Raw genomic sequence first — 11034 nt, 5'->3', positions numbered from 1 at the left:
GGGCTTTTTTTACGTTTGCTTAGGCAGGCCGGAGTCTAACCGCTACTTTTTCAGAAATCGGTCCAGCTTGAGAACGTGGTTTTGTTGCGCTTAGCCTGCATTATGAAAAATAAGTTTCAATTTTGAGTCATCGTCAGGCTTTTTTAAAATTTGCGATAGAGTTTTGTGGATGCTTATGCACACCTAATTTTGTCATTTATTTTCTGAAAATTTAAAAAATTTTGAGTCTATCGTATAAATTCCGTAGATCAAGGTGTGTTCTATAAGTGGAAAACGTTTCAAGAAAGGGGACCTCCTCAGGGAATTTTCAAGATTTTTTAGAGTCTATGCGCTTGTTTATGCATTCCGGAGTTTAACAGTTAATTTTCCTGCAACTTGCAAAGGTAGAGGAGTCACTGTTTATCACATTTGTAGAGCAAAGTCTGTTTATTTTTTTCTTCTATGAATTTTTTCAAATTTACGTTTGTTTTTGCCGCTCGCAGTTTAACCGTTACTTTTTCAGAAGCCGGTCAATCAATCTTGAGAGTGAAGCGATGAGCTTTTGCAAAGATTTTGTTGCGCTTTGCCTGTATTATTAATTGGAAGTTTCAATTGTGAGTCATCATCAAGATATTTGAAGGGTTGGGATGGAATTTCGTGGATGTTTATGAGTACATGTTTGACATTTATTTTCTCAGAAACTAGTTAAGGTGGAAACTCACTTTTGGGTGTATTTGGCAGCGCAAAGCAGGTTTAATTTGTGGCAAAAGTTTCGGTTTTGAGCCAATCAGGCTATTTTTGAATTTTTTTAAATGTGCAAATTAAAGTTTTAACAGGCCTAATTTGTGAATATCCAGAAAAGTTGGAGTGTCACCTAGTCGTAAATTCCGAAGCGCAAGGTATGTCTTATAAGTGGAAAACGTTTCTATTTTGGATCATCCTCAGGAAGTTTTCATGAATTTTATCATTTTTAGAATTTCTGCACTTGTGCATTCATTGGTTACATGTGTGGTGGCAAGTTACGAATTGACTTTCGCATTAATTTTTTAGGGCATATTCCCTTTGGCAACTACTAAAAGTTTCGGTTCTTCATCTTCAGCCACTTTTTGAGAGAGCGTTTGATGTTTGCCGATAATTCCCTTCCTAAGTTTTACAGCTTCCACTTTCACAAAAGTTTATTTATGCGCATACTTGCTAGGTGGGCTCAGAAATGTTCGAATGAAACACAACATTCTTTCTGAGCTTTATTCTATAAATTTTAATATGTTCTATAATTCTTTAATATTTACAAAATACACACAGTAGTAGTAATAGTAGTAGTCCCAATTAGTTAATACGGTCTATAAATGCGACATTTATTAAATTCCTATCAACTAAGAAAAAATTGAACCTCCACTAAGTCGAAAACAACATTAGCGAACAGTTGACTGTGCTTTAACCAAGTGAACCGATCCAAGCCTGAGCGTGGAATTACAATAATAGCGATATAAAAATATATTGATAACACAATTTCATCATTACTTAACGTTATCATAAATTCACTATCTAAATAGGCGTTCAGAAACTATTTACACGAAAACGGACAAGTAGCGATTAACGTTTCCTTTGCACCTCTTCAGAGTTGGGCGCGTTCCTTTCAGTAAACACTGGCTTGAAGAGAGCTGGACATTCGCGCGTCTGTGCAAAGAAAACCGAGGCAGGACATGAAAAAGCCAGTTTATTACAGCGCATTGCCAATCAGGTGCCGTCAGAATTCTTGCTTCTGAACCGCAAAATGTACACAATGATATGAGACTAAGTTAACAATCATTCACCAAAACGAAATTAATTCCTGGGCGGTTTTGTGCGGTTTTCTGGCAGTGAACTTCACACCTTCGATGTTGGCTAACTATAAAGAGAATTTAGCTAGAAAACCAGCATTTAACCAAAAATCTACAGACAATATAACAATGGCGGAAACCGTAGAGCACCCACAAGGGCCTTTGAGGACTTGGCCGATTTGCAAATCGCTGGCGAAGGCCGCAATTCGCAAACAGCCAACAGGCTCACAGCCCCTCCTTCCACTATATCACTAACATAGCAATTATTATTATTATTACTATTATTAATATTATTACTAAAACGTGCAAGTTAAATGACTATCAATAACAACAAATGTAAACCCAAATGTAACATGTAAAATTGCGATTCGTAACTGAAAAACTGTTTCGTACTGCATAAACAATTGTACGCAGGTTGTATGGCAAGTCACCAGATCCCAGTAAACATGTAAATAGAATAAATGCATTAATGCCAAGACAGATCGCATACAGGCAGATTCAGAAATAGCGCGCCCAAAATACAATTACTACGTCCTAACTAAGCTCTGGGCTCTTTGCATTTTGAATCTCTCTGTATATTACCATTGCTATTATTATACAACTGAAACGTGAATCACATAGACGCACATCCACAAGATCTAGTCAAGAGTTGTGCCTGTACATTTGGAGAGGAGAGTTAGGGGGGGAGAGTCCCAGAAGGACAGTTAGTGCCCGGCTCTCCAAACAGGTCCACACGCTGTTTAATTAACAATAGAGCCTACTTAACTCTATTAGAGCAGAGTACATCGGCGTTTTGGCTTCGGTGGCATCACTGGACACAGTACGGCCCTAATCGCTTCGTCGAACACCGTTTTAAGGCCTTTCTGTGTCAGCGCCGAACATTCCAGGTACTTAACGGCGCTGATTTCTTTCGCCATCGCCAGACCCTGATAGGAAAAGAACCCATAAGAATTTGTTCCAAAAAAACCTCTTCATCAGAATCAATTGAGTTAGAATTGTCAAAAGCTGTACAACAGTACTGAAGGTATGTTTTTGTGTGAAAATTATTTAGACTGCAGCTTTGCAAGCTACTCACTTGCGGATAAGTGATAGGGGCCAGTTTCTTGTCCTTTAGCTTCTCAATGGTGATTTTGTCCTCTCTCAGATCCAGCTTGGTGCCAACCAGGATGATTGGAGTGTTGGGACAGTGGTGTCTCACCTCCGGGTACCACTGGAACCAACGATATTAAATTGCAGGCGTTTTAGGCCCAAGAGACCGATCCTACCTTGGCGCGGACGTTCTCAAACGATGCCGGATTCACCAGCGAGAAGCATATAAGAAAGACATCGGTCTGGGGGTAGGAGAGCGGCCGCAATCGGTCGTAATCCTCCTGACCTGCCGTATCCCACAGGCCCAAGTTGATGGGCTTTCCGTCCACCATTACATTGGCCGAGTAATTGTCGAATACGGTCGGGATGTACTCGCCTGGAAAGGCGTTTGTTGTGTACGAGATGAGCAGGCATGTTTTACCCACAGCACTGAAACAAACAGTTGAAAGCCTGAAGAATCAGTTGACTAATTGAAATGAAAATATTTCAGCTTTTGGGAATTGCTTCTAATTCTTCCGCAACAGGAAACAATGTCAGGATTAGTCGATTTATTAACAGTGAGTGTTTTCTTCCGGCCCTTTTGTCTCTGCGCAAAAACATCTCGAATGCCACTTGTTGACTCACTAACCCTTAGAAGCCCCACGAAAGTTACCAAGTGAGACAAAACGAACTGTTGCTAACGGGATTCTTGGCCAACTTCACTGGTTCTTAATCAAGCCCAAAAGCGCTTAGTGATAGCGATGTGGGCTTGAAGATTAGGGCCTAATGGCCTGGGCAAAGACTGGTCGAAATCAATGGTTTATCTAGGCAAACGATAAGCCCTAGCATTATCAGCCGAGTTGGGGTCTGGGAATGAATAATGTAGCAATTAGGGCAGGAAGCGCTGATTCACATCTTGCTGACTGTTGCTGCCAGATTGCTGAGCCCTCTGAGCGATTGGTAAACACGAGCTCAGTGGGTGAAAGGCGACGTGTAGCTTGTAGCTGACTTACCCATCGCCCACGACGACACACTTTATGGCCTGCATTTCGGCTGGTCGGACGACTGTTATTGCGACGTGAACAATGAAAAAACACAACTTTTTACACAAAACTTGGGTGTGTGAGGTGTCAAAAGCAAGGCCAATCCAGCAATAAAACGATGGCACCGATCGTACACATAAATCGCCTGGTTTCCACTCGACACTACGGGGCTCGGAGGCTGAATTTGCGTCGTGTGCGCCTACTTAAACCAATTCGGAAATTATAACCATTTATTTTTAGAATGTACGATTGATTCTACCACCCGCGACAGAAAAAATCACCGTGACAAATCGACTGTCAGTGTCAGTAGCTATGTCACTGCCACTGTCATCAGTGGCTGTTGTTGCCAGACTGCACACTTATGAAGCACTTTCAAATTAATTTTCAATAGATTTACTGTTCTAATCAAATATTTACTTCCAGATTCACGGGGGAAACACCCCCTGGATTCTGTTGCTGGAATTTTCCAAACTCTGGACCTTTAAGCAAATGCCCCAATTTGGTTCCGATAGCCCTGAGGAGTGGCGGAGATTTAGGAAACAGCGCTGCAAGCGGCAGCGGCGCAGCATCATTGAAGGAGTATATCTAGTGCGACGCCCGAATGCCAACCAGTCAAGCTTAAAAACACGGTAAGCCGCGCCCCTTTAATTCGCAGTTTTCGAAAATGTCCAACCGAATCAAACCACAGGATTTTGCATAAAATATATTTTGTTGAATAGTATGAAAAAACTAGCTAATTCCCACAATGGGTTTGGGACGAGTCTTAAAAATCAACTTGTGCTTGATAATGCACTGCACCTGGTACTCAGTGTCCCCTCGATCGTTGCGGTTTTTCTCCAAAAGGGCAATAGGCTGCTCCATTTTCACCTCCTTCCCATAGAGCAGATGGTGGCCGATGATGAGCAAAGGCTGACCCTGCTTGGTGTAGTGGAGGTCGCCGATGAATTTGCCCTCAAAGGCCGTCTCGGACTGCGACTTCAAGTCCCCCTGCAGCTCCACTATGCCGTACTTATCCGTGAGGCCTCCGTCCGGTCTGAAAACAAAAGAAAATTACTGATATTTGCCCAAGTTTCTGGGAGTTTTGGTTGAAGGAATGAAAGAAAACCGCTGGGTTTTACTGTACAAACTTTTATAACGAGCTTAACAGTTTTTTTTACAAACTTCTTTTTGGGTATTTCGCCTCAAAAATTGTTGTCTTTCAAAAAGACAGAATTTCCTATGACAAAAAAAATGTTGAAGCAAAATACCCAAAAAGAAGTTTGTAAAAAAATGAATCCGCCTCAACAATATAGAACGTATCTAGAGCTTAACAGTGTTAGTATCGGAATTTTTTGAACAGCGGGTGCTTGTTGGTGTTGGCGGTCTTTCGGAACTCGTAGTAGACGGCGTCGTCCGCCCCTGACATGGACCCCAAGTGGCCAGAGCGGCGATTACCGGGGCCGCCTCGCGGCCCTCCCTCCCCGGGCATTCTTTCGTCTTCGCAGTCGATATCGCTAGCGGCCAGCACCTGAAAAACTCCCATTAGAGGTGAAAATCGCTCGCGACTGTTTCACTCACTTGTTGCAGCAACTGGCCCTGCTCCTCCCTGGTTTTGTACATCATGTCGGGCTCCTTGTCCATCCCCGCCAGCTTGGTGATCACCTTGTAGCTGTACCCCTGGTTGACCAAGAACCGCTGGCGCTTCCTCGAGTAGTTCATTTCCATTGTGTCCTGAAAGTTCCAAAGTTACCCCCGATCGGAATAGGCCAAAGGATTCGCCCCTCACCTGTGAAACCAGGGTGTAGAAGAAGGCGTTGTACTCTTCAGCGATTGCACCTTTTTTCGCTCTCAAAATCCGGCCCAAACGTTGAGCCTCCTGGCGCCTAGAGCCACCATGCGAGGAGATCTGGATCAGAACATTGGCCTCGGGCAGATCAAAGGACGTGTCCGCCACCTTGGACACGAAAATCGTGTTCACTTTGGGGTTGAATTTGAAATTCTGCAGGATTTGAATGCGCTCGCTTTGCGTGGTCGGGCCGTAGATGTAGGGCTTGTTCATTTTGATTGCGTAGTGTTTTAGGGCGAAGACATTGTCGGAGAAGACGATGGTTTTGTCGCCGCGTCGCTCATGGTAGCGGATCAGGTACTGGGTGGCTTGGAACTTCTGCGGGTTCATCACGTAGAGCAGCAGCCGCTTGCTGGTTTTGCACACCAGGTATTCGCGATAGAATTCCGGTGTCATTGGGCACCATACTTCGGCACATTGCACGCGGGCAATAAAGCCCTTTTTCTGCAGCTCCAGCCAGTTAGCTTCATATAGCTTCGGGCCGATCAGGAAGTTCAGGTCGGCAATTTTATCGTCTTCTCTCAACAGGGTGGCAGTGAGCCCCAGCTTGCAGTGCGACTGCACTATCGTCAGCACTCTGCGGAACATTTTGGCTGGGATTGTGTGCACCTGAAACGCAGCTCAGATTTAGAGCGCCCACTTTAGAGTCGCGCTACTCGACTCACCTCGTCCAGCACCATGATGCCCCACTCCTGCTCCTGCAGCCACTTCATCGTCTGCTCAGCCTCCCAGGACCGTTTTTGAGTGTGCGTTATCATAGAATAGGTCGTGACCAGCACGCTGCAGCCCTGCAAAGCTCAGTGCAGCTGATTCGAGAAAAATGCAGCTGCGTCACTTACCATTGGTTTGTCTTTGGCTTCGGAGGTGAATCTGCAGATCATGCTGTCGTCTGCAGTGGACCACATCTTGAACTGTTGTTTCCACTGTTCGACTGAGACCCCGGAATTGCATAGGAGAAGGGCGCGTTTTCGCACTGTGCAACAGGCTGTGACTCCCACCTAGTGGTGTAATGAAGTGCTTTGTGAGTGCGAACCTCTAAGGACTCATTTGTATGACATTTACCAGAGATTTGCCTGCACCACAAGGCAGCACGATAACCCCCGATCGCGCCCTGCCGTTACCAAACATCTTCCTCAGGCTCTTCTCCTGATAGGGCCTCAATACGGCTGACGGTCTCAGATCGATGTTGATGTCCGGGTTTACTGTGTCGTTCCTAAACAGGCGCAATTAGCGTGGTTCTGGGCCAATCAAATTGAGGTTTTACCGGAAGTCGTATTCGGCCAGCAAAGGGTGCTCCAGCTCAATGCACCTCTTCTGAATCACCTCGATTTTCTCCTGATTCACTTCGAAGGAGACGGTTTGGAGGTTGGCCTCGTCTTCCTCGTCCTCATTGTCCATTTTCTCGTAGAAATTGGTGATGTCGTCCGGGACGTTGGTGGCTTCAGCGCCGGCCTCTGTTGAAGGGCCGGGCTTCGCCCCGAATGACGGAATGTTCTTCTTTTCCTGCACCTGAACCCAACCATGAGTGATTAAGGACATTAAACCACCCAAAAGCTCCTACTTGAGTGATCATTTCATCTTCGGCATCGCCCTCCACATTCCTGCGTAATCGGCACTCTTGAATTACCGGGTCTTTGAGCAGCTTTTGCAGAATTTCCGGAAAGGGGCTCTCGACAAAGTACTTGTTGTGCTTCAGCACCAGCTTGACTTTGCCGTAGGACAAGGTGCAGAGCCTTATGAACTCTATGATGCCCTCAGGGACTGTCGTTTTACTGTAAAGCTCCAGAATTAGAGCAGTTTTCCATTCAGGGTTCGCGGCCACTCACCTGAGCCTTTTCAAGTATTCGACAATGTCGTTTGTCTGCAGGCCCACGCTTACGGCAGCATATAAGGAGTAGGCAGTCAGCTTGTACTCGTGAATGTGCTCAGGGCGGCAGACTGGCTCAGAAATCGCTGCAAAAGAGCAGCTGGAGGCCTCAGATCTTTCAGCAGGCGAACAGAGTACATACCGATCAAAAAATCATGTGCGTGCTTGTAAACAGGCGAGAACGACTCGAGGAAAATGTGGCCATTGGGGGCCACCCACAGTGGCCTCGATGCATTGTCGGGCTTCAATTCCATCTGCAGTCTGTAGTCTTTGGCCCCAAATTCATCCTCCTGCACTTTTTCATCGCTTTTCTCCGCATCTCTAGCCGCGGCATTGGGCACTGCCGCTTCTTCTCCGTCTAGTATCAGCAACGAATTTAGGCGGGGCCCTTTGAGGCCTCCATTAGAGGCCCACTTACCTGCGGTGGCCTCTTCCTCATCGGCAGCCCACGTTTCTTCTTCTTCCTTCTTGCGCTTCCTCGAAGCCCTATCCGCTTTGTATCCGGAGCGCTTGGGCGGCCCCATTTTCACTCAGGCACTGAACACACTCGCACTTAAGCCGAAACAACCGAAAACGTTTGCACAATGTTGTGATAGTTTGAGTCTGGAGAATTTAGGTAAATTCTACCGGGGCGAGTGCGCGGGTATTCACAATTGACTTTTTTGACTAAATTGAATTGAATACTTACATTTTAATCACTATAGGCATGACGGTCTTTAAATCAGCAGAACTTGCCATGACCTGTTGTGGCTGGATTGTGGAGGGGTTTGATTATTTTTATAGGTTATTTACTGCCAAAAGTGACAGGAGTGAACGGGGTTGTCGCTTTGCGTTTTTCAGAGGTTTTTTTTTAAATTAGAGCAAAAAGGTGAAATATTTTGATCAGGAGCAAAAGACTTATCTCATGAGTTGAACGCTAATTGCTTTCATTCACTATAATTTCTCTTAAATTTGCAAAACTTGGCAAGTTCAAGAACGCAGCTTTCAAGGAGAGGACCCTCAACAAAAGCTAATTATTCCAAAATTACGCGTCCAGTACTTGCAGGTAATGTTTGGGTACTCAAAATAAATTTCTACCCTGGCTGCAATTAGTATTGGAGAAAGTTAGGGAAGCATTCACGGACGCAGCACAAAATTCAGTGAATTATGGGGGAATATAGGCAACAGCGCCCCAATGTCAACTTTTTATTATGACTTTTCCTGTTCCCTGTCTTCAAAACCGATAATTTCTTATTAAAATATGAATTAGTATGGAATTAGTTCAATAATTCCATTGTGTAGGTGCGGGAAAAGCCCTGTTTGTCCTGATGGATTGACCAGAAACCCGATCAATCACTGTTGACGACTATGTGGAAGAATCGCCTACAGCCCCCTTTGAGTAGTGTGTTTAGTTGGCAAAATGGTTAAAACCAGCCCTAAAAGCAAGTATTTACGCCGATACCGAACGTGTTTTATCATAGGAATAGTGATTTTGTCGCTCCAACTGTTGTTGGTGGCCAATTTCCTTGTTCAGAACAAGAACACTGAGGGCCCTGAGAACTGGGAGCCCTCAGATATTGACAAGGACTCAGGGTCGAATAGCGAAGCCCTGAACTCTGCGAGGCGCAGCGACGATGAGGAAACGAACCTGCTGGCGCCCCAAACGAAGCGGGCAGGCAATGGGAGTATTCAGCTGAAAGTCGAAGACTTGAGCTTCGAGTTGCCGTGCCAGATGGGGGAGAAACAGGCCCTGAGTGCCCTGAATCGAGCCAAATCGCAGCGCTGCAAGCAGCTGATTGCCAACATAACTTGCCTGGCTTTGGAGAATCAGCTTTATCCGACTGAGCTGCGATCAAGCTGCCCCAGTGAACAGTTCGCGGCTGGCAAGGAGATGGGCTGTTTCAAAGACGAGAAGAACTTTCGGCTGTTGAATGGCTACTTTGGGGTCAGCAAAACCGACAACTCGCCGATCTACTGCATGAATTTGTGCCTGCAATCCGGGTTTCCCTATGCAGGGGTTCAGTATGCGTAAGTTAACAGCTTTGCCTAGTAAATTCACGGGTTTTTATTGAGATGATTTCAGGCAGGAGTGCTTTTGCGGCTCTGACGAGCCCCCCTCCGGTTCCAAGCTGCCGGACTCTTCATGCAACATCAAGTGTCCAGGGGATGCACATGCGACCTGCGGGGGGTACTATACGATGAACGTCTACCAGACTGGAATCAAAAGTGCGTTTTTGGGACTGAAACTAAGAGGCGAGTTTAACGGGGTTTTAATGTGTTGCAGGGTTTGTGCCGCAAACTGCCAACGAGACGCTGCAAGCAGTCAAGCAACGGAAAATCGCGTTTCTGCTCACATTGAATGGGAGGGCTTTGCGCCAAGTCCACAGGCTCCTCAAGCTGATTTACCACAGGAATCATTACTACTACATTCACGTGGATGTGGTGAGTCTGGAAAAGTTTACTGGGCGTTTGCAGAATGGCAAACGTTTGGTTTTTAGAGGCAAGATTACCTTTACCGGGAGCTGCTGGCATTGGAACGATTCCCAAACATTCGACTGACCCGTAAACGGTTTGCCACCATATGGGGTGGCGCCTCGCTGCTGGAAATGCTGCGCGCCTGCATGCTGCAGCTGCTGCAAATGCCCGATTGGTCCTGGGACTTCATTCTCAACCTGAGCGAATCGGATTTTCCCGTGAAACCTCTTGGCAAACTGACGCAGTTCCTTAGCGCCAACGCGCAGCGTAATTTTGTGAAATCGCATGGCCGCGAGGTGCAGCGATTCATCCAGAAGCAGGGTCTGGACAAGACGTTCGTGGAGTGCGAGTACCGGATGTGGCGCGTTGGAAACCGGAAGCTGCCGTTGGGCATCCAGATTGATGGTGGGAGCGACTGGGTGGCCTTATCCAGGCCTTTTGTCCAGTACGTTGCCAATCCGGAGCCCGATGAATTGGTTTCCGGTAAGGTCTCGAAACGATGACCTTTGCCTGCTTTCGGTCATTCCAGTTTGCTTCATAGGGCTGTTGAAGGTGTTCCAACACACGCTGTTGCCAGCTGAGAGTTTCTTCCACACGGTGCTGAGGAATTCGAAGTTTTGCCACACGTATGTGGATAACAACCTGCACGTGACCAATTGGAAGCGCAAATTGGGCTGCAAGTGCCAGTACAAACATGTGGTGGACTGGTGCGGATGCAGCCCCAACGACTTCACTCTTGACGATTGGGCAAAGGTTCTCAATACACAATCACGGTAAATTCAAGTGCTTTGTTTTTCTTTTTTTTTATTGTACATACTTTCCTGACTGTGTTTCAACTCCAAATCAAAATTAATTCCTGGGTTTCAGTAATTTATTGTCTCTATTATCAATTAAAATACGTTTCGGTGTATTTTTCCACCATCATCAGTTTTTATGTGTAGCGTTGTTGCTGCTTTAAGCCTTGGCATGCATTTTTTG

At 45.8% G+C, this 11034-nt stretch overlaps 4 protein-coding genes across 4 annotated transcripts in view; 1 reads left to right on the top strand and 3 right to left on the bottom strand.

The window, feature by feature from the left end:
• Nucleotides 1-1210: 1210 nt before the first annotated feature.
• Nucleotides 1211-4230, bottom strand: LOC109541773 (ras-related protein Rac1). Its single transcript, XM_019910731.2, has 4 exons — nucleotides 3881-4230; nucleotides 3065-3317; nucleotides 2875-3009; nucleotides 1211-2725 (listed from the first exon to the last, which is right to left on the bottom strand). Exons 1-4 carry the CDS (start codon nucleotides 3913-3915, stop codon nucleotides 2570-2572), a joined length of 579 nt encoding a protein of 192 aa, XP_019766290.1. The 5' UTR covers nucleotides 3916-4230; the 3' UTR covers nucleotides 1211-2569.
• A 370-nt stretch (nucleotides 4231-4600) lies between these two features.
• On the bottom strand, nucleotides 4601-8433 carry LOC125505656 (chromosome transmission fidelity protein 8 homolog). Its single transcript, XM_048669901.1, has 2 exons — nucleotides 8291-8433; nucleotides 4601-4943 (listed from the first exon to the last, which is right to left on the bottom strand). The coding sequence occupies exons 1-2, from the start codon at nucleotides 8338-8340 to the stop codon at nucleotides 4640-4642; spliced, it is 354 nt and encodes a 117-aa protein (XP_048525858.1). The 5' UTR covers nucleotides 8341-8433; the 3' UTR covers nucleotides 4601-4639.
• LOC109541769 (general transcription and DNA repair factor IIH helicase subunit XPB) lies at nucleotides 5126-8353 on the bottom strand. The gene is made up of 11 exons (XM_048669899.1): nucleotides 8021-8353; nucleotides 7745-7960; nucleotides 7562-7688; nucleotides 7297-7507; nucleotides 7000-7244; nucleotides 6798-6948; nucleotides 6575-6733; nucleotides 6401-6523; nucleotides 5676-6344; nucleotides 5468-5620; nucleotides 5126-5417 (listed from the first exon to the last, which is right to left on the bottom strand). The coding sequence occupies exons 1-11, from the start codon at nucleotides 8124-8126 to the stop codon at nucleotides 5226-5228; spliced, it is 2352 nt and encodes a 783-aa protein (XP_048525856.1). The 5' UTR covers nucleotides 8127-8353; the 3' UTR covers nucleotides 5126-5225.
• Nucleotides 8434-8769: 336 nt separating the features above from the next.
• LOC109541768 (xylosyltransferase oxt) overlaps nucleotides 8770-11034 on the top strand; it is a gene marked incomplete in the record, with an annotated part of 3867 nt that continues 1602 nt past the window's right edge. The window contains 5 exon segments of the mRNA XM_048669898.1: nucleotides 8770-9609; nucleotides 9665-9807; nucleotides 9866-10023; nucleotides 10080-10539; nucleotides 10598-10829. Coding sequence (XP_048525855.1) covers nucleotides 9002-9609; nucleotides 9665-9807; nucleotides 9866-10023; nucleotides 10080-10539; nucleotides 10598-10829 — 1601 coding nt within the window.

This window comes from Dendroctonus ponderosae, unplaced genomic scaffold (assembly GCF_020466585.1).
Source record: "Dendroctonus ponderosae isolate FM_Combo_2020 unplaced genomic scaffold, Dpon_F_20191213v2 Dpon_F_20191213_9, whole genome shotgun sequence".
NCBI classification, from domain to species: domain Eukaryota; kingdom Metazoa; phylum Arthropoda; class Insecta; order Coleoptera; family Curculionidae; genus Dendroctonus; species Dendroctonus ponderosae.
Note: the sequence above shows the minus strand (reverse complement) of the source record. Positions and strands in the feature narration are given on the sequence as shown.

Bases quoted from the DNA above. Each gene is read 5' to 3' on its own strand.
- LOC125505656 (XM_048669901.1), bottom strand. From the start codon at position 8,340: ATGGCAAGTTCTGCTGATTTAAAGACCGTCATGCCTATAGTGATTAAA. The intron at 4,944-8,290 runs GTAAGTATTCAA...TTTTGTTTTCAG, and splicing joins ATGCCTATAGTGATTAAAAT to ACCGGACGGAGGCCTCACGG.
- LOC109541773 (XM_019910731.2), bottom strand. From the start codon at position 3,915: ATGCAGGCCATAAAGTGTGTCGTCGTGGGCGATGG. The intron at 3,318-3,880 runs GTAAGTCAGCTA...TGTTTGTTTCAG, and splicing joins TGTGTCGTCGTGGGCGATGG to TGCTGTGGGTAAAACATGCC. The intron at 3,010-3,064 runs GTAGGATCGGTC...CGTTGGTTCCAG, and splicing joins TTGAGAACGTCCGCGCCAAG to TGGTACCCGGAGGTGAGACA.
- LOC109541769 (XM_048669899.1), bottom strand. From the start codon at position 8,126: ATGGGGCCGCCCAAGCGCTCCGGATACAAAGCGGATAGGGCTTCGAGG. The intron at 7,689-7,744 runs GTATGTACTCTG...GCTCTTTTGCAG, and splicing joins CGCACATGATTTTTTGATCG to CGATTTCTGAGCCAGTCTGC. The intron at 6,949-6,999 runs GTAAAACCTCAA...GCGCCTGTTTAG, and splicing joins CTGGCCGAATACGACTTCCG to GAACGACACAGTAAACCCGG.